At 40.8% G+C, this 22,938-nt stretch overlaps 1 protein-coding gene across 1 annotated transcript; it reads left to right on the top strand.

The window, feature by feature from the left end:
* Nucleotides 1–1,391: 1,391 nt before the first annotated feature.
* LOC122869497 lies at nt 1,392–22,309 on the top strand. The gene is made up of 8 exons (XM_044182596.1): nt 1,392–1,901; nt 2,775–2,867; nt 11,019–11,536; nt 13,529–13,769; nt 16,720–16,785; nt 17,932–18,437; nt 20,441–20,519; nt 21,656–22,309. The coding sequence occupies exons 1-8, from the start codon at nt 1,402–1,404 to the stop codon at nt 22,173–22,175; spliced, it is 2,523 nt and encodes an 840-aa protein (XP_044038531.1). The 5' UTR covers nt 1,392–1,401; the 3' UTR covers nt 22,176–22,309.
* Nucleotides 22,310–22,938: the final 629 nt, after the last annotated feature.

Genomic DNA, 22,938 nt, shown 5'->3' with positions numbered 1-22,938 from the left:
CTGTTCAGCTCAGCAAGACAATAAAGCAAAAAAGAAAAGAGAAAACAAAACACATCATTCACCACATGCACATTATTTCCCAGCTTTTTTTAATTTCCATCTGTTATATTTAAATTAAGGGAGCATGGTTATCTCTCAGAGGAGCAAGACCGGACACAGTCTCCGAGACGACGGAGGCCAATTTGCAGTTTGACAACACGACAGGGAATACAGTCAGGTTTGACTCCTGGCACCTCTGGAATCCAGCTCTGCCTCAACTCTCTGTGATTTATGGAGTTTCCTGATGGACAGATAGCTTCACTTGTTGCTGAAGTAACTGCTGCTAATGGTAGCTGTTGCTAACTGCTTTGTCTGAGGGGAGGCCCACAGTCTCAGATTTTGAAAACCCCCGCACTAGATGTTGTACTGTGTATGATTGTGTATGTGACAATAAACACAAAACAACCACAAAGAGACACACACTGGCACAAAGAGATGTGAAATGACCACAAAACGCAAAATATCTACAGAGAGACGAAAACAACTACAAAGAAACAAAACTATTGTCGTTCATGTCCTCGTTTTTTCAAATCTCATGACCCATAGAGTCACAGTGGCCACATTTACAGGAAATAAGCCAAGTTTAAATACACTGCAGTTACAAGCTACTTCATGTCATGGAAATGAAAACAGGTGCACAAGCACAATGAAAACCTAAGCAAACACAGTGAGGTATAGTGAATGAGGTTCTGAAAGATGTTCCCAGTTACCAAACTGTTTCCTCTTGATAGTGATGTCTTTGATGAATTGTCTCCACTGTTATGCAGCTAATCTGCCACTGTACATGAGCCTCTGGGCAAAAGTATAACTTTTCTTCTGTCTTGAGACGCTGGGAAACGTGAGTATATTTGCTGAGTTTTCATTTAGTTTTAAATGAGGAAATCTGCAACTTTCTTAAGGGCACAACAGCCAGTTCAAAACAGGGCATGCCAAAGTGGCCGTGTGGCTAGTTCATTTCAGAAGAGGCATTGCGGCCACGCTCCGGGCATCCGCGGCACTGGCTGTTAGGTCATGGTATAATTCCTGCCTTGGTTTCTACAGTAGCCCACAACAGACAAACCAAACACTGGCTCTAGATAGGGCCTTTCACGTTTTTTCATGAGTTTCGCGGCCACCATAGTTTCTCCTACACGCTTGGAAGTTGAGGGTATTCAAATGGTTGCAAACTGCAATTTCACTGCTAGATGCCATTAAATCCAACACACTGGACCTTTTAAAATGGACTTAAGATATTGTAGCATGTTCTTGTATCATTTCTTAATTTTCTGATTTCATTTCTGTTTTGTTTTATTTGCAATGATGTTTAGTTTCTTCGCATGGAATCTTTACACTAATAATCCTCTCTCCTACAGTTTAACCAACATGCAGTATCAGTGGGCTGAAGATGACTTTGATCTGCCCGATGGGGTAGGTCGACTAGACCTCCCTGCGCCAGTTAGTGATAAAAAATATGTCATGTACCACGGCACCACCAGGCAGAGTGCTCAGTCAATCCTGGCCACAGGTTTTCGGCAGTCTGCAGACGGGATGCTCGGCCCCGGCGTCTACCTCAGCAGAGACCTGCAGAAAGCTAGCCGCTATCCCATTAATCACCCTGAGTATGACAAGGTCGTCATTAGGGTTGAGGTCAATGTGGGGAAAGTGATCGCCATCAATCGTCAAGGCCACCCTCGTCAGAAGACCTGGCATGACTCCAGATATGGCAATGTGTATGACACCGCCTGGGTACCACCTGGGTGTGGAATGGTGAGGAGCGATTTGGAGGAGGATTGTGTCTGGGATCCCAATCAAATCAAGATCATGAGTACCATCACCCCACGCCCAGTCCAACCCTGCTTTGGATATGGTGCATGGGGCTACATGTGAGCTCTACGAACTGCTACCAACTTATTTTGTATGTTCAAATGTATTTTTATGTATTTGGATAAAAAGTAAATGACATTGTATTTCTTCCAGTATTGTATTCTGCTTGATCCTGCTTGATGTTAAAGCACAGACCCAGGGGTCTGAGGGGTCAGGGGGAAGATTACTGCAAAGAGATTAAAAATTACCATAAAAATCCCCAAATCGACTACAAAGAGACACTAAACGATCACAAAGAGGCACAAAATGGCACAAAAAAATGCAAAAGCACTACAAAGAGATGCAAAATGACCACCAGAGACACAAAATGTCTACAGAGAGACGAAAACAACAAGAAAGAAACACAAAACAATTTTCATTCATGTCCTTTTTTTTTCTCTCCAACAGAGGTGGAGAGTGCAAAGTTTGCAAGACAGTGGCCACATTTACAGGAAATACACCAGGTTTAAATATACTGCAGTTACAAGTTGCTTTATGTGATGGAAATAAAAACAGGTGCACGAGCACAATGAAAACCTAAGCAAATATGGTAGGAATGAGGTTCTGGGTGTTTGCCAAACTGCCAAACTGTTTCCTCTTGATAGTAACGTCTTTGATTAATTGTCTCCTCTGTTACGCAGCTCATCCGTCACTGTACATGATGTGCAAAAGTATAATTTTTTCTTCTTTCTCGAAGGCACCCAGCAGTAAAACATACATTTGTGCCCTAATAGGGAAGGAAAGTCCCATAAGTCCAATGGTCACATCTTCCTTTAAGGCCCTAAAATCACCGCGCTGCTGGCTGGCAGGACAGAAACCCAACATCACTGCTGTGTTGACCACACCCAAATAAATACATCCCCTTTCGTTTCGCAGTGAAACGAAAGGTGAACACACCTTTATGGAATTTCTTTCCAAAGCCTGACGGTCCTTATAAAAAGCAAAGTGAACTCGCAGCCTGCACTCTTGGAGGAACCTGGAGAGAGGTATGTGAACACACACTTGGTTTTTCCCCTAAAAAGGGTGCATTTTTAAAGAAAATATTGTGAAATAATGATGAGGAGATGAAGTTACTTAGTCTGATGGAGGCCTAAACAAATGCCACTTTCGAACTGTGTTTAGTCCCGGTGTGAAGCTGCAGCGAGACAGTGATTTTCTCAGCTATTAGTTAAATTGTTCCATACACTGTTATGAATGATGGGCAACAACATTTTAATAAAGTCAGGGTTGGAAAACATGTGCATTTAACAGAAAATTCTATAAACATATGCACAGCAGAATAAAGAGTAAACTTTATACTGACATGGGATAGTTTTATAGTAAACAGTCTGTGAAGTCTTTCACAGCTGTGGACGGTTCTATTTTGTATTTCCCAGTTAAAGGGTTTTTTCGGGGAGTTATTATTTGAATCGAGAGTCTGAAGTAAAGGGTGTCGTATGCTGTACAGATTGCAAAGCTCATTGAGGTAAATGTGTGATTTGTGATATTGAGCTAAATAAAATTTACTTGACTAGACAGTTTAAAATCTCCACTTCACCTGACCATTGTGACTTTTGGACTCCTTAAAAGCCACACCTGAATTGTCTAAACCTTTGTAGGAGCCTATTTTGATTGGATGCAGTTTTTGAATATTTTTGTTTGAGTTGGCTTCTTTTGTGAGCTTACTTTGTTTGTGTATACCATTTGGATGGGTATTCTGTATTTTTACACTGAAAATATGTAATATGTTAAAATTGCGTACTGGCTCTTTAAGAATCAGGACTGTGAAGCTTTGGCGGTAGTGCGCTCTCGGGAATACAGTGGAGTCGCACAGTTTTCTTTACCGCATCCGTGATATTGACGATTTAAGATCATAATTTGCCTTTATTATTTTATTTGTTTTATTTAACTGACAATCAAGATTAAAGAAAGATATTTTATAAGAAAACGGACTATGTGGATTGTTTTAGTGGACATGGAGCGAGTGAAACCAAGACGGAAACTAAATGCGCACTCACATTAGTAAAGAAAACTTCTCCTGAAGGATAAGGACGTGTTTGTCACGAAGATATGTGGATGTTTTACGGAACAGTGGATCTTGCAGTACATGTTATGTGGAGATTCGTTGGAAAAGGATGCTCTAGGATTACCTCAGAAGCGCGGCCATATCTACCCGCGATCTAATGCCGCAGTTTCTGCGGAGAAGATTTCTGGGGTAAAAAATTTAAACGTGATACTGCACAGTTAAGTAAATGATATAAGGACAATTAATCAGTCGTTTTGATGCTTTAAACTAAAGAATGGATGAAAGTACGAAGATAAATGAGGATTGCACTAGTGCTAAAAGGCCAATAAAAATGACGGAGAAAGCAAAGGAAGAAAAAGTGCAAAGGCTTTTGCAGTCAAGGAAAGCTAAACTTGCTCAGCTCACAAGTAAATCTAAGGAAATTGAACAACTTATGGATGATTCTGCACATATTGACATTGTTCGAACTAAACTGGAAACTGAGTACAAACATTTGTATAAAGACTTCTGTCAGCTGATTCATGCTGTTGAGGAGTTTATGTCTGATGAAGATTATGCAAAGGACCAGCATACATGGTTTGAACCAAGAGTCAACTCATGTGAAAGACTTATTATTGCAGTCAACAAGTGGATGAAACAGGTTGCAGAAAATGCTGAGCAAGCAATACAGTGCGATCTAGAAGTGAATCCTGATGATAGCATTTCCTCTGTGTCAGTGACTTCCAGTAAGAAGCATAAGAAACATGGGTCAGTAGATGGCAGATCTACAGCTTCTACAACTTCTTCTGCACGAATGTCTGCTGAAGCAGAAAGAGCTGCACTGCTTGTTAAACATGCTGCATTGAAGAAGAAACAAGCTATTGAACGACAAGAGGCTGAACTAAAAGCTAAAAGAGAAGAATTCGAGCTAGAAGTTGCCCTTGCAGTGTCAGATGCTAAGATTAAAGTTATTAAGCAGTATGAAAGCTGTCGGTCTTCAGCAGTAAGTCACAAGGAAATGGATCTGGAAACAGGTAACATAACGCCTCGTGAAGATGTACTAAAACAGAAAAGTCTGCTTGATAATGTTTTTCAACCTCTTAGGCCACAGTCAACTAATAACTCCATCCCAAATGAGTCTTCTATAGGTAGAGAGGGAAACATAGTTGGTACATGCTATGGAGCCACAAGCCAACATCACTGAGTGCTTAGTGAAGCATCAAAAAATGTCCATGCTTCCTTCAGTTGACATACCTATTTTCAAAGGAGATCCTCTTCATTATAAGCTGTTCATTCGGGCCTCCGAACATGGCGTTGAAGATCGTACCGATAATAATAAAGACTGTTTGTACTACATGGAACAGTACACAACTGGAAAGCCTAAGGAACTGATTCGTAGCTGTCTACATATGAATCCAACAGAAGGCTATCTTAAGGCAAAGCAACTTCTGAGAGAGCATTTTGGAAATGAGTATCAGATTGCAGACGCATACATGAACAAAGCTCTACACTGGCCCTTTATCAGACCTGAAGATGGAGAAGCACTTCACTCCTTTTCATTGTTTCTGTCAGGATGCTGCAATGCAATGTCAGATATAAGTTACATGGAAGAGATGGATAATGCAGCAAATCTGAAAGCCATTGTGGTGAAACTTCCATACAAATTAAGAGAAAAATGGCGATCGGTGGCATGTGATATTCAAGAGAAGCGAAATGCTAGAGTGAAGTTCAAAGATTTAGTTGATTTCATTAACAAGCAGGCAAGGATTTCTCTCCATCCAGTGTTTGGAGACATAAAGGAAAGTTCAAAAACTAAAGGACAAGCTAAGTCACAAGCAGAAGCAAACGCTTATAAAAAGACCAGAAAGGGTCTTCACAACTAGTGCTGTACCAGTTGACAAAAAGGTTGAAGATGATGACAAACTTGCAGTTCAAAGATCGCAAAATAAACATACCAGCAGCCAGAGGAAACCATGTCTTTTTTGTAAAGGACTGCAACACCACCTGGAATCCTGTAAAGGATTGAGAAGTAAGACACATCAAGAGAAAATTGACTTTTTGCGAACCAAAGGATTGTGTTTTGGCTGTTTAAAGCACGGTCACATGAGCAAACAATGCAAAGATAGAATGAGCTGCAGTGAATGTTCTTTGCCACATCCTACCATACTGCATATGAAGTCAAAGGAAACTGCTTGTCTTCAGGAAGACAAAACGGATAGCTGTGAAAGACAGTCTGTTACAAGTGCACTAGTCTGTGCAAAAAAGGACACAAGTGGAGACGAGGATACCTGTGAGAATGAGTGTACTTTGTCAATTGTTCCTGTACAAGTTAAGACTACTAAAGGTACACATTTGGTCAAAACGTACGCCTTTCTCGACCCAGGAAGTACAGAAACTTTCTGTACAGAAGCCTTGATGTCTGAGCTGAAAGTGAACGGAAGAAAGACTGATATACTTCTAAGAACCATGGGAGATGAAAAACAAGTCAAAACTCACATAGTGTCTGGGTTGGAGATTAGTAGTCTAGATGGTGATGAGTTTGTTCAACTTCCTGACATCTTCACACAGAGAACAATTCCAGTTCATAAGGGCAACATTCCACAGCAAAAGGATTTGGAGAGATGGCCGTATCTTAAAGAGGTTTGTCTCCCTAGCATCTAAGCAAAAATTGGATTACTAATAGGAGCTAATGTGCCTGAAGTCATGGAGCCTTGGCAAGTTATTAGTAGTAAAGACAATGGACCTTTTGCTGTTAGAACCAAGTTGGGCTGGACAGTTAATGGGCCTCTCAGGAATAGTAATGGCGTCACGAGAAAGGGAAGGTGCGCTCCAGTATTGGTGAATCGCATATCAGTAGCCAGATTAGAAGACTTGTGGCAACAGCAATTCAAGCAGGATTTCCCTGAAGTAGAAAAGGATGATCGAGTGGAAATGTCCAAGGAAGACCTCCAATTTATGAAAATGATGTCTGAGTCAGCTAAGCTTGTAGATGGTCATTACAGCTTGTGCCTGCCTTTGAAGAACAAAGCTATTCAGATGCCAAATAATCGCGTGGTGGCTGAACAACGGGCTCTGAATTTGAAAAGAAAAGTATACATCTTTCATGAACAGTCTCATCAAAAATGATTATGCTGTTGAGCTCACAGAAGACAACCACAAGCAAACAGATGGCAAATTATGGTACATACCTCACCATGGAGTGTACCATCCTGTCAAGCACAAACTGAGGGTTGTTTTTGACTGTGGGGCATCTTATCAAGGGACGTCGTTGAACCAACAACTTTTACAAGGTCCCAGCCTCACAAGTAATCTTGTTGGTGTCCTTACAAGATTCAGACAAGAAAGGATCGCCTTTATGGCAGATGTGGAAGCTATGTTCCACCAGGTTCGCGTCCATGAAGAAGATTCAAATCTTCTTAGGTTCCTGTGGTGGCCTCATGGAGATTATAATGGAGACTTGGTGGAACATAAAATGGTTGTCCACTGTCCTATGCTTTGAGGAAGTGTGCTGAAGATCATGGCACACTGTTTGAACCTGATGTTGCTGATGCTGGTCTTCGAAATTTTTACGTAGATGACTGTTTAAAGTCCACAGCCACTGAGACACAAGCCATAGAGTTATATCATGGTCTGCGAGCAATATGTTCCAACGGAGGTTTTCGCCTGGTCAAGTGGACAAGCAACAGTCGTGCTGTGCTAGCAGCTATCCCTGAGAATGAATGGGCTGATGGATTGAAAAACTTGGATCTTGATCAGGAAACATTGCCCATGGAAAGAGCATTGGGCATCCACTGGAATGTTGAGTCAGACACATTTCAATTCAAAATAGTCATTAAAGATCGTCCATTCACTCAAAGAGGTCTGCTCTCGATCGTCAGCTCTATCTATGACCCATTGGGTTTTCTTGCACCTGTGATTCTACCAGCAAAGATGATCCTGCAGGATTTATGCAGACTGAAAATAGGATGGGATGATGATCTTCCAGAGCAAGCAAAACAAAGGTGGACAGTGGACTTCATCAGCTTGAAGAGTTCAAGGTGAGCAGATGCATTAAACCAGCAGATTTCGGAGAAACTGTTGTGGCACAGCTACATCACTTCGCAGATGCGAGTGAAGATGCATATGGTACAGCAAGCTATCTTCTTCTACGTAATCAACAGGACCAGGTGCACTGTGCATTGATGATAGGGAAGGCCAGAGTTGCCCCTCTAAAAAGGCCTACAATTCCACGTATGGAACTGGCAGCTGCGACAGTTGCCACAAAGATGGATCTGATGTTAAAAGGAGAGTTACAGCTGAAACTTAAACCTTCAGTCTTCTGGACGGACAGCACAGCTGTACTTAAATATCTCAGAAATGAAAGCACAAGATTCAGAACTTTTGTGGTGAACAGAGTAACAACAATTCTGAAGGCCTCAAAGACTGAATAGTGGAACCATGTTGTAACTGGCTCAAATCCAGCAGATTATGCCTCGAGAGGGCAAAAGGTCAACACTTTCATGCAAAATGAAAAATGGATCTCAGGCCCAAAATTTCTTTACCAATCCACAGAGCAGTGGCCAAAGAGCATGGAAGAAATTCTGATATCTGCAGATGATCCAGAGATCAAGAAGTCTGTGTTGGTCAATTCAATACAGACCCAACATAATAACAGTTCTGTTAGACAACTGATGGATAATTTCTCCTCTTGGAAAAGGCTTCAGCGCATTGTAGCGTGGATTCTAAAATTTAAGACCATGCTGTTGGAACTTGTGCAAAAGAGAAAGACACTTACTGCTGCAGAGACTCTAGCCAACTCAAGTAAAGGCAAGCAGATAGTGAACAAAAGGATGGAAGACTTCAAAGATAAATGGAAAGGAAGTAACATTTCAGTTGATGATTTGAAGGAGGCAGAGCTTGAAATAGTGAAGTACTGTCAAAGAGAGAAGTTTGCTGAGGAGATATCAGCTCTGCAAAGTGGGCAAGCCATAAAGAGAAACAGTTCGATCTACAGGTTAAACCCCCAGTTGCACAGTGAAGTTTTATGCGTTGGCGGAAGACTCAGCAATGCTGCTATGCCGGAAGAAAGCAAGCGTCCTATGATTATTCCGAAGGATCTTCATGCCACCAACTTAATCCTCCAGAATATTCATGAGAAAACAGGACACAGTGGCAGAAATCACATGACTTCTACACTGCAACAGAAATACTGGATACCAGGTGCCAAATCTGCAATCAGAACAATGCTAGCAAGATGTGTTATTTGTCTTTGTTTACATTCCTCCACAGGAAAGCAAATGATGGCAGACTTACCAACAGACAGGGTGTTACCAGATGATCCACCTTTTACAAGAGTAGGTGTAGATTACTTTGGACCATTCATGGTTAAACGTGGAAGAAGTCTTGTCAAGAAATATGGTGTTATCTTCACTTGCTTAGCAATTCGTGCAGTGCACATTGAAGTGGCTTCTTTGTTGGACTCCGATTCCTGTCTGAATGCTATACATCGGTTTGTAGCCAGAAGAGGACAAGTTAAAGTACTCAGGTCAGACAATGGGACCAATTTTGTAGGTGCAGAGCATGAATTAAGACAATCCATTGAGAAATGGAACAAGGAAAAGATTCAGGACCATCTCAGCCAGCAAGGAATTAAGTGGGTTTTCAATCCTCCCACTGGGTCTCACCATGGCGGGGCATGGGAGAGATTGATAGGCTCAGTAAGAAAAATCCTTAATGCTACAATCAGAGAACAAGTTCTTGATGAGGAATGCCTTCAAACTGTTTTCTGTGAGGCAGAGGCTATAATTAACAGTTGTCCAATAACAGCAACATCAAGCGACATAAACGATCTAGAAGCTTTGACTCCAAATCACTTGTTGTTACTCAAGACAAAGCCATCGTTGCCTCCAGGACTGTTTGACAAAGACAACCTGTATTCTAGACGCAAATGGAAACAGGTGCAGTACATTTCTGATTTGTTTTGGAAACGTTGGTGTCGTGAATTTTTGCCACAACTGCAACAGAGACAAAAGTGAAATGACACAAGAAGAAACTTCTCTGTTGGAGACATTGTTCTGGTAGTTGATGACTCTGCCCCTAGGAATTCATGGATGTTAGCAAGAGTTATTGAAACTTTTCCTGACAAGAAGGGTCTTGTTCGACAAGTCCGCATTAAGACAAAAACCAACATTTTGGAAAGACCCATAACAAAACTTTGCCTGTTGCAGGAGGCAGAATGAGTAGTGAAGGCAATATGTCTATAGGAACCTAAATTTGTGTTGCTTCGGACTTTAAGAATTTACTTAGGATATTAAACTAATATGGCTCCTTCTGTTTAAATTTAAATAATTGTCTCAAAGAGTTTGAGAACAATTAGGGGCCGGTAATGTAGGAGCCTATTTTGATTGGATGCAGTTTTTGAATATTTTTGTTTGAGTTGGCTTCTTTTGTGAGCTTACTTTGTTTGTGTATACCATTTGGATGGGTATTCTGTATTTTTACACTGAAAATATGTAATATGTTAAAATTGCGTACTGGCTCTTTAAGAATCAGGACTGTGAAGCTTTGGCGGTAGTGCGCTCTTGGGAATGCAGTGGAGTCGCTATATATATAGCCTATAGCCAGGCTAGCGGTTTATCAAATGTAATGGTTATCCATCCAATGGTTGGTGAGACATTTCACCAGATAAGTGAACATTTGGAGCTGCTGGTGACACAAGAACAAATTTCAGGGGATCATCAGTCAACCTCTTGGTGGCGCAGGAGGACAATAACTTTGTGTTTGGTGCTAATCAGAAAATGTTCAAATATTTTGACCAGCTTAAGGCCTGTGTCAAAACATTCAGCCTCCTCATACATTTGAGCCAACCCAGATGATCTGGTTAAAAAACACAGAGTGGCCCAGCAGTTGAACATGGCTCAGCTTTTGCCCGACTGCAATGTGACATCTCGTTTCACTTTTGATCGAGCTGGGCTAACAGTTTCCCTCTGCTTCTTCCAGTCTGTGTGCTAAGCTAAACACAGAACTTAAAAATGGACCTTAAATACTGTGTGATGTTGAATCATTTCTTAATTTTCTGGTTTCATTCCTTTATTGTTTCATTTGCAATGATGTTTAAGTTTCTTCACATGGAATCCTTCTGAAGTCTTTACACTAACAATCCTCTCTCCTACAGTGATACTGAAACCAACATGTCGTACCAGTGGGCTGAAGATGACTTTGATGTGCCCTGTGGGGTATATCTACTGGGCCTCGATGCACCAGCTAGTGGTGAAAGTTACGTCATGTACCATGGCACCTCCAGGCAGAACGCGCAATCCATCCTGGCCACAGGTTTTCAGCAGTCTCCACGTGGGTTGCTCGGCCGCGGCGTCTACCTCAGCAGAGACCTGGAGAAAGCTAGCGGCTATCCCATGAATCACCCTGAGTATGACAAGGTCGTCATTAAGGTCGTGGTCAGTGTGGGGGAAGTGATCACCATCGATTATCAAGGCCACCCTCGTCAGAAGACCTGGCATGACTCCAGATACGGCCCGGTGTATGACACCGCCTGTGTACCACCTGGGTGTGGAATGGTGAGGAACCCTTTGGAGGTGGATTGTGTGTGGGATCCCAATCGAATCCAGATCATTAGCACCATCAAACCACGCCCAGTCCGGTCCTCCTATGGATATGGTGCACATGGCTACAAGTGAGCTCTACGAGCTGTTACCAATTTATTTTGTTTATTCAAATGTATTTTTATGTATTTGAATAAAAAGTAAATGACGCTGCATTTTGTTACTGTGTCATTGTAACCTGGAAAATAAATGGGTCATGTTCAATCTGAGCTGCTGTCCGGTTTGTTGAAACAGAGTACATTTCTATTTTGGGACGGTGTAGTCCCTCATTCGTCCAGGAGTGTTCTATCATAGAAAACGTTTCAGTTGTAGTCATCTGGACACTGTTTTCAGAATCAAGACGTTTCGGCTCCCATCCAGAAGTCATTGTCAATTGTGATCTCACTTTAAGACAGAAACTCGTTCACCCTAAGGACAAGTTACCCACACAGAAACAGAGCAATGTTGTCTACTCCATTTAGTGCAGTAAGGAAAACTGCAAAGAACGGTACATAGGCGAGACCAAACAGCCACTTCACAAAAGACTATCAGCACAGATGACACACTAACTTGGGATTGCAGAGCGCCGTGCATTTGCATCTAAAAGCTACAAACCGCACATTTGAAGACAGCGAGGTGAAGATTCTAAGTAGAGAGAAGAGTTGGTTTGAAAGAGGAGTCAAAGAAGCCATTTTTGTGAAAAAAGAGAACCCCTCTTTGAACAGAAATGGTGGTCTGAGAGTCAATCTGCCCAAAGTCTATCAGAGTGTATTATCACCTTGGTCAAGCCAATCACATGCTAATCAGGTACTTAACAGTGATGAAGTAGATGCAGCCAGAAAACAATAGGCCTGGTTACTGATTACTGGGCCATCTTGGAAACTATTAGGTCAGTTTCAGGTGTAACTAGGCAGGGTAAACAGCAGACACTCAGGTAGACTCCTCCCTGAGGGCGGGGCTTATGTAACACAGAGTAGCTTAAATTTCTAGTTCCCGTCCCATTTTTTCACAATTGAGAATGACTTCCGGATGGGAGCCGAAACGTCTTGATTCTGAAAACAGTGTCCAGATGACTACGACTATGATTTCTATTTTGAGATATCCGCCTCTGAAACGTCTGCTGCCTCATTTGAAAAACTCAAAAGCCACTCGACTTTCTAAACCATTTCCCTTTAACTCTGGAGGACTCACTAGGAACAGTTTTCACTGGAACTACTTTCTGCCAAAGAAATAGTCAAAACTATTCATTTTGTCCAGATAAAAGTTTAACATGTCAAGGTGACAGATAACATTAATTTTGGAAAGTGTGTGAGTGTTTTCAAAGGGCTGTTTGAAGGTTAAGGGTTAGGCATTTAGTTGTGATAGCAGTACAAGCATGTGTGTATGTTTGGCAAAATTATAAAGTGTTATATAAATGCAGCCATTTACCTTCAACTAAGCACATTTAGTACTAGACAAGTACAAATTTGAGGTACTTGTCCTTGATTATTTTCATTTAATGCCACTTTTTACTCCACAATTCAAAGGCAACCCTTGTAAAAATATGATGCATTCTTAACCTACCCACCAGTATGTAAAATACATTAAACTAGCTCCACCATGACCAACTGCGGTTATAAAATGCTACTTCATACAACATTAATGCATTAGTGAAAATATTCAATAATAAAATATCATAACACTCACTGGCCTCTTTCCTGTGTTGATACTTTTATTTTTGATACTTTAAGTAAATGTTGATGATAATATGTATGTACTTTTATTTAAGTAACATTTCCAATTCAGGACTTTGACTTGTAATGGAGTATTTGTGCTGTGTGGTATTGCTATGTTTACTGTACGGACTATACAAAGGAGGTATAACGTGTTAATTAGTGAGATTTATACCAAACAATGAAGAAATGCTTGTTGAGCCTGGGCAATATATGTGATGCTTATACATGAGGGTACTGCACTATATATAGTAATTGTTACATATGTCATCATATACTGTATACAGCGATGTGATGTGACTGATATGGTTATTCTCATATACAGTAAATCCATATATGTAGTAAAACTTTAGTCAGCTCCTTAGGCTCCTTAGGCCACAGGTTTGCAGACGGGATGCTCGGCCGCGGCATCTACCTCAGCAGAGACCTGCAGAAAGCTCATGACCCCAGATACGGCCCGGTGTATGACACCGCCTGGGTACCACCTGGGTGTGGAATGGTGAGGAGCGATTTGGAGGAGGATTGTGTCTGGGATCCCACTCAAATCAAGATCATGAGTACCATCATCCCACGCCCAGTCCAAGCCTGCTTTGGATATGGTGCATGGGGCTACATGTGAGCTCTACGAACTGCTACCAAATTATTTTGTATGCTCAAATGTATTTTTATTTGTTTGGATAAAAAGTAAATGACATTGTATTTTGCAATTTTGTCTTTGTAATCTGGAAAATAAATGGGTCATGTTAAATCTTAGCAGCTGTCTGGTTATGATTTAAAGTGTGATGAGTATATTTTAATTTTGAGATTTCTCCCTTTGAAATGTCTGCTGCCAAAAAAACTCAAAGGCAACATGCCTTCCTAAACAATTCTCCCTTAACTCTGGATTCACAGTTCACAACAGTTTTCACTGGAACTACTTTTTACCAAAGAAATAGTCCCAACTATTAATTTTGTTCAGATAACAGTTTGATATGTCAAGGTAACAGAGATTTATCTTATTTCCATTATCTTGGAATAACAGATTTTACATGGAAAAAAAACACAGTTATCTTTTGTCTTATGTCACAGTTGTGGCTGTTATACCTAGAGGTTAGCACAGCATATCCACCACTGACACTGTAGAGACAGCAGATCGAAGTGATCCATTAGAAGCAGCTTTACAACAGATCCCAGTTGAGCTGTCAGACGTCTCCACCAGGCGGCATGTAGGAGAAACTCCGGTAGCCACAAAAAATGCGAAAGGCCCAGTAGAGCCAGTGTTTGGTTTGTCCTTTCTGGGCTACTGTAGAAACATGGCGGTTTAACATGGCGGCCTCCGTGGAAGAGATCTGTAGATCTAAAGGGCTTATTCCAAGGTAATGAAAAGACAACGATTCTTATTTTCAGTTGATTATACACTAATGAAAACATACTTATTATTGCCATATTCTATAAATAGAGCCCCCTTAATATTACACACTGAACCTTTAAGTCTATTGTTTCACATTGTTTTTGTCAATATATTTGGATGTTAATGTTGTTCTCTTTTGTAGAGCAACTACAGTACCAAGAAATGCAAATAAAATCTAAATTGCTGTGCTTCCTCTTCTGTCTCTCGTCATACTTCAGCCTGCCCACTACAGGTTCAGATCCTCACAGGGGCCGAAGAAACATGAGCTTCAGCTTTTAAACTGTCCAGTCTGAACCCAACCATCACATGCAGCTTTATGGAGGTTTACACCAATGGATTATCAACCTAATAATCCATTACACCTGACTAATCTCTGATTCTGAACCTTATATGCACCCATATACAAATATCAATATCTATAAGAGAAGAAGCATCATGATAATTACCATACACTGTAATTAGCATATCGGTCTATATATGCAACTAACACATATGCATGTACTGTATTTGTCAATATATGTGATGTTTATATATGAGGGTACCATACTGAACTGAATATAGTAATCGTTGTATATGTCATCATATTTACAGTGATGTGGGGTGATGTGGTTATTCTCATACAGTTAGTATGTATTAGTATACAACCGGGACTATATGTTTGTAGTAAAACGTTTTGTCAGCCCCTTATAAAAAAATTACTACACCATGTATCCTTTTTTAATATGAATGTGCAGCGTTACTGTAATGTATATAAACATAATCCTACATAGATCCTGTGATCGTGTACACTGAGGTGTGTAATACCTGCTGTTATGTCCAGGTGGCGCAGTGGCTCCATCGTTAACACTGCTGCCTCGCAGCAAGCAGGTCCTGGATGAATGAAGACGTGAACTGGATATTGTTAATCATCCACCGGTATGAATGTACCCTATTTAAATGATTGTACATACGTGCATTTCTAATGCATTCTGATTGGCCAGAGGGTGTGCATTATTCTCAGATAACCTCACAGCTCTGACACATTATCCTCATCAGCTTTCAGATTAATCGTTAGATCTGCTGCTGGTTTCAGTTGCACCTTCTCGCACTCGTTGGGCAGGTAAAATGACTTATTCAAAGACAATGACAACATTTACAGTAAAGTAATTGCTGGAACATGTTGACAGGCAGCTTGTTGTCAAACAGGTCAGCTCTACAACACAGGAATGACACAGATTGTTTTTTCTCTGCCTCTTTCGAGATCTGCTCCTGGTCCTTTCTCGTCTTCATCACCTGGACTACCTTAAAGGAAAATAAGCAAGAATGTGATGTCTAGTCAGCACTATTCTATCAAATGTCTATCAAACAAACAATTAGACATTGTATTTCTTCCAGTATTGTATTCTGCTTGATCCTGCTTGATGTTAAAGCACAGACCCAGGGGTCTGAGGGGTCAGGGGGAAGATTACTGCAAAGAGATTAAAAATTACCATAAAAATCCCCAAATCGACACTAAACAATCACAAAGAGGCACAAAATGGCACAAAGAAATGCAAAAGCACTACAAAGAGATGCAAAATGACCACCAGAGACACAAAATGTCTACAGAGAGACGAAAACAACATGTCCTTGTTTTTTCTCTACAACAGAGGTGGAGAGAGCAAAGTTTGCAAGACTCAGAGTCACAGTGGCCACATTTACAGGAAATACACCAGGTTTAAATATACAGCAGTTACAAGTTGCTTTATGTGATGGAAATAAAAACAGGTGCACGAGCACAATGAAAACCTAAGCAAATATGGTAGGAATGAGGTTCTGGGTGTTTGCCAAACTGCCAAACCGTTTCCTCTTGATAGTGACGTCTTTGATTAATTGTCTCCTCTGTTACGCAGCTCATCTGTCACTGTACATGATGTGCAAAAGTATAATTTTTTCTTCTTTCTCGAAGGCACCCAGCGGTAAAAACAAACATTTGTGCCCTAATAGGGAAGGAAAGTCCCATAAGTCCAATGCTCACATCTTCCTTTAAGGCCCTAAAATCACCGCGCTGCTGGCTGGCAGGACAGAAACCCAACATCACTGCTGTGTTGACCACACCCAAATAAATACATCCCTCTGACTGTAAACAAAAGTCATAGAACTGTGCAAGAAGTGAAACGAAAGGTGAACACACCTTTATGGAATTTCTTTCCAAAGCCTAAAGGTCCTTATAAAAAGCAAAGTGAACTCGCAGCCTGCACTCTTGGAGGAACCTGGAGAGAGGTACGTGAACACACACTTGGTTTTTCCCCTAAAAAGGTTGCATTTTTAAAGAAAATATTGTGAAATAAAGAGGAGATGAAGTTACTTAGTCTGATGGAGGCCTAAACAAATGCCACTTTCGAACTGTGTTTAGTCCCGGTGTGAAGCTGCAGCGAGACAGTGATTTTCTCAGCTATTAGTTAAATTGTTCCATACACTGTTATGAATGATGGGCAACAACATTTTAATAAAGTCAGGGTTGGAAAACTGTGCATTTAACAGAAAATTCTATAAATATATGCACAGCAGAATAAAGAGTAATCTTTATACTGACATGGGATAGTTTTATAGTAAACAGTCTGTGAAGTCTTTCACAGCTATGGACGGTTCTATTTTGTATTTCCCAGTTAAAGGTTTTTTTCGGGGAGTTATTATTTGAATCAAGGGTCTGAAGTAAAGGGTGTCGTATGTGTGATTTGTGATATTGAGCTATATAAAATTTACTTGACTAGACAGTTTAAAATCTCCACTTCACCTGACCATCATGACTTTTGGACTCCTTAAAAGCCACACCTGAATTTTTGTCTAAACCTTAGAATAAGAACAATCTATAGCCAGGCTAGCGCTTTATCAAATGTAATGGTAATCCATCCAATGGTTGGTGAGACATTTCACCAGATAAGTGAACACTTGGAGCTGCTGGTGGCACAAGAACAAATCTCAGGGGATCATCAGTCAACCTCTTGGTGGCGCTGGAAGACAATAACTTTGTGTTTGGTGCTAATCAGAAAATGTTCAAATATTTTGACCAGCTTAAGGCCTGTGTCAAAACATTCAGCCTCCTCATACATTTGAGCCAACCCAGATGATCTGGTTAAAAAACACAGAGTGGCCCAGCAGTTGAACATGGCTCAGCTTTTGCCCGACTGCAATGTGACATTTCGTTTCACTTTTGATCGAGCCGGGCTAACAGTTTCCCTCTGCTTCTTCCAGTCTGTGTGCTAAGCTAAACACAGAACTTAAAAATGGACCTAAAATACTGTGTGATGTTGAATCATTTCTTAATTTTCTGGTTTCATTTCTGTATTGTTTCCTTTGCAATGATGTTTAGTTTCTTCACATGGAATCCTTCTGAAGTCTTTACACTAACAATCCTCTCTCCTACAGTGATACTGAAACCAACATGCAGTACCAGTGGGCTGAAGATGACTTTGATGTGCCCTGTGGGGTAGTTCGACTGGGCCTCTCTGAGCCAGTTAATAATAGACAGTATGTCATGTACCATGGTACCACCAGGCAGAGTGCTCTATTCATCCTGGCCACAGGATTTCAGCAGTCTGAAGACGGGATGCTCGGCCCTGGCGTCTACCTCAGCAGAGACCTGCAGAAAGCTAGCCGCTATCCCATTGATCACCCTGAGTATGACAAGGTCGTCATTAAGGTCGTGGTCAGTGTGGGGAAAGTGATCGCCATCAATTATCAAGGCCACCCTTGTCAGAAGACCTGGCATGACTTCGGCTATGACACCGCCTGGGTACCACCTGGGTGTGGAATGGTGAGGAGTGGTTTGGAGGAGAATTGTGTCTGGGATCCCAGTCGAATCCAGATCATTGGAGCCATCAAACCACGCCCAGTCCAAGCCTTCTTTGAATGTAGTCCATGGGGCCATATGTGAGCTCTATGAACTGCTACCAATTTATTTTGTATGCTCAAATGTATTTTATATATTTGGATAAAAAGTAAATGACGCTGCATTTTGTTACTGTGTCATTGTAACCTGGAAAATAAATGGGTCATGTTCAATCTGAGCTAGTTTTATGTATTTTAAATACTTTTGGGTAGGTTAACGATGCATCATATTTTTTAATCTCATGTAAAATCTTAATTTGTAAAGTAACTAGTGACTATAGCTGTCAAATAAATGTAGTTGAGGGTGCTGCCAGTTCCAGGCAGGAATGCTTGTTTTGTTCCACTTCCTGTCTCAGGTGTGATCAGGTGAGCCGCCTGGTGGAGACGTCTGACAGCTCCACTGGGATCTGTTGTAAAGCTGCTTCTAATGGATCACTTCGATCTGCTGTCTCTACAGTGTCAGTGGTGGATATGCTGTGCTAACCTCTAGGGATACCAGCCACAACTGTGACATAAGACAAAAGATAACTGTGTTTTTTTTCCATGTAAAATCTGTTATTCCAAGATAATGGAAATAAGATAAATCTCTGTTACCTTGACATATCAAACTGTTATCTGAACAAAATAAATAGTAGAGACTATTTCTTTGGTAAAAAGTAGTTCCAGTGAAAACTGTTGTGAACTGTGAATCCAGAGTTAAGGGAGAATTGTTTAGGAAGGCATGCTGCCTTTGAGTTTTTTTGGCAGCAGACATTTTAAAGGGAGAAATCTCAAAATTAAAATATACTCATCACACTTTAAATCTGACTGCTGACGGCATCACACTCTTACTGCTTTCAGTCTTGTTGAAAGCAGTAAGAGTGTGATGCCTCGGGAAACCTCTGATGCCACATCTTGGAAAAACAGATTTTACATGGAAAAAGAGCCCAATTGTCGTTTTTCTTTTTCAATTTAAAATGTAACACTGCTCAGCTCAGCATAGACAATAAAGAAAAAAAGAAAAGAGAAAACAAAACACATCATTCACCACATGCACATTATTTCCCAGCTTTTTATTTCCATCTGTTATATTTAAATGAAGGGAGCATGGTTATCTCTCTCCGAGATGACGGAGGCCAGTTTGCAGTTTGACAACACGACAGGGAATACAGTCAGGTTTGACTCCTGGCACCCCTGGAATCCAGCTCTGCCTCAACTCTCTGTGATTTATGGAATTTCCTGATGGACAGATAGCTTTACTTGTTGCTGAAGTAACTGCTGCTAACGGTAGCTGTTGCTAACTGCTTTGTCTGAGGGGAGGCCCACAGTCTCAGATTTTGAAAACCCCCGCACTAGATGTTGTACTGTGTATGATTGTGTATGTGATAATAAACACAAAACAACCACAAAGAGACACACAATGGCACAAAGAGATGCAAAATGACCACAAGACGCAAAATATCTACAGAGACAAAAACAACTACAAAGAAACAAAACTATTGTCATTCATGTCCTTGTTTTTTCAAATCTCATGACCCATAGAGTCACAGTGGCCACATTTACAGGAAATAAGCCAAGTTTAAATACACTGCAGTTACAAGCTGCTTCATGTCATGGAAATGAAAACAGGTGCACAAGCACAATGAAAACCTAAGCAAATATAGTGAGGTATAGTGCGTGAGGTTCTGAAAGATGTTCCCAGTTGCCAAACTGTTTCCTCTTGATAGTGATGTCTTTGATGAATTGTCTCCACTGTTATGCAGCTAATCTGCCACTGTACATGAGCCTCTGGGCAAAAGTATAACTTTTCTTCTGTCTTGCAGGCACCCAGCTGTAAAAACATACATCTGTGCCCTAATAGTGGAGGCCTGGGAAGTCCCATAAGCCCAATGCTCACATTTTCCTTTAAGGCCTAAAAATCTCTGATCACTGTGCTGCTGGCTGGCAGGACAGAAACCCAACGTCTCTGCTGTGTGGACCACACCTAAATATATACATCCTGTTTGACTGTTAACGAAAGTTATAAATCGTTGCAAGAGGTGAAACGAAAGTGAAAGATAAACACATATTTCCTCCCAAAGCCTGACGGTCCTTATAAAAAGCAAAGTGAACTTACAGCCTGCACTCTTTGAGGAACCTGGAGAGAGGTATGTGAACACACACACACACACACACAAAGAAAGTCTGCATTTTTACATAAAATATTATTAATATGAGGAGATAAAGTGAATTAGTCTGAAGGAAAGTGTGTTCTTAAGCCATCAGTGGAATATGTTGAGGTGCCTGACTCAGCTGGGAGCTTCCCGACTGATAAAAGCAGATTTATGGTGTTTGCAGATGTGAACGATCACCCTTTTAAACCCTGTTAGTAAAACTTTACCATACACTTTCATAAAATATGTGAAACAACATTTTAATAAGGTAACGTTTGGAAAACTTTTAAGCAATCCATTTAACAGAAAAAATAAATATATGCACAGCAGAATAAATAATAATAATAAACTGACATGGGATAGTTTTATAGTAAAAACACTCTGGAAAGTCTTTGACAGCTACAGACGGTTACATTTTATTTCCCAGTTAAAGTTTTTTGGGGAGTGTTTCCTTACCTGAAAGGAGGTTCTCAGGACAGAGTGTGTTGAATGCTGTACGGATTGTAAAGCTCCTTGAGGCAAACAATTTGTGATTTTGGGCCATTTAATAAAATTTACTTGACTGGACGGTTTAAAGTTTCCACTTCACCTGACTGTCATGACTTTTGGACTCATTAAAATATCTTATCTTAAAATAAGAAGAGTAAAAGCACTGGGTGTTTGGTGCTAATGTTACCATGCAAACAAGAAGCTTTACTATGAAGGTGAACATAGTAAACATTATACCTGTTCAACATTAGCATATGAGCGTTGTCAATGTGAGCATGTTAGCATGCTGAAGTTAGCATTCAGCTCAAAGCACTGCTGTGCCTAAGGAAGTGTTCAGACCGACTTTAGCCCTGTGTGAAGAAATGCAGCCTCCTCATTCATTTGAATGGCGCCAGTCCAGAGACACAATGGGGGTGCCAGCCCAGAGCTGGACTAATGGGTTCCCTCTGCTTCTTCCAGTCTGTGTGCTAGGCTAGGCTAAACACATCCATAACTTAAAATGAACCTTAAATACTGTGTGATGTTGAATCATTTATGAATTTTCTGGTTTCATTCCTTTATTGTTTCATTTGCAATGATGTTTAGTTTCTTCACATGGAATCCTTCTGAAGTCTTTACACTAACAATCCTCTCTCCTACAGTGATACTGAAACCAACATGTCGTACCAGTGGGCTGAAGATGACTTTGATCTGCCCCGTGGGGTAGGTCGACTGGGCCTCTCTGAGCCAGTTAATAATAGACAGTATGTCATGTACCATGGTACCACCAGGAAGGCTGCTCAGTCCATCCTGGCCAGAGGTTTTGAGCAGTCTGCAGGCGGGATGCTCGGCCCCGGCGTCTACCTCAGCAGAGACCTAGAGAAAGCTAGCCGCTATCCCATTGATCACCCTGAGTCTGACAGGGTTGTCATTAGGGTTGAGGTCAACGTGGGGAAAGTGATCGCCATCAATCGTCAAGGCCACCCTCGTCAGAAGAATTGGCATGACTCCAGATACGGCCCGGTGTATGACACCGCCTGGGTACCACCTGGGTGTGGAATGGTGAGGAGCGATTTGGAGGAGGATTGTGTCTGGGATCCCAGTCAAATCCAGATCATTAGCACCATCAAACCAAGCCCAGTCCAAGCCTCCGGTGGATATGGTGCACGGGGCTACAAGTGAGCTCTACGAGCTGTTACCAGTTTATTTTCTATGCTCAAATGTATTTTTATATATTTGGATAAAAAGTAAATGACGCTGCATTTTGCTACGGTGTCATTGTAACCTGGAAAATAAATTGGTCATGTTAAATCTGAGCTGCTGTCTGGTTTGTTCAAAGCAAAGTGTGATGAGTATATTTTTATTTCTGATATATTTGCCTCTGTAACATCTGCCACCACATCTTGGAAAAACAGATTTTATATGGAAAAAGAGCCTAATTGGTTGTTTTTTTAAATTAACACGGTTCAGCTCAGCATAGACGATAAAGCAAAAGAAAAAACAAAACCCATCATTCTCTACAGGCACATCTGTCAAACATGACGCAGGGTGGGATGGATCTGCAGTGATGTTTCCTGCCCATTTATTGACTCTGGACATGTATAAGTCCTGAATGTATAATATAGATTTACCTCTGATTACATAGATCTGCGTATACAGAACATCATATATACGTCTGGACACTTGTGTTGTGTGTAAACGTGAAAAATTGGACAATAGCCAATATTTGATTATGTTAGATATATGTGAATCAATATCACATTTTAGAAGATATTACCATTAAACGCTATTAATCAAATATCAAAATAGAGGCTGATTAGTTTTCTATCCATTGATTAATATTTGCAACTCTAAAACACATGCATGTCCTTATAAGGATAACACATACAGTATATATGTACATAGATCTGTTTCTGGCAGGAGCGAGCCAAATCTGATATGACCT

The sequence above is a fragment of the Siniperca chuatsi genome, linkage group LG21, assembly GCF_020085105.1.
Source record: "Siniperca chuatsi isolate FFG_IHB_CAS linkage group LG21, ASM2008510v1, whole genome shotgun sequence".
Taxonomy (NCBI): Eukaryota; Metazoa; Chordata; class Actinopteri; order Centrarchiformes; family Sinipercidae; genus Siniperca; species Siniperca chuatsi.
The sequence above is the reverse complement of the archived record's forward strand: the minus strand, read 5'-3'. Positions and strand labels throughout refer to the sequence as shown.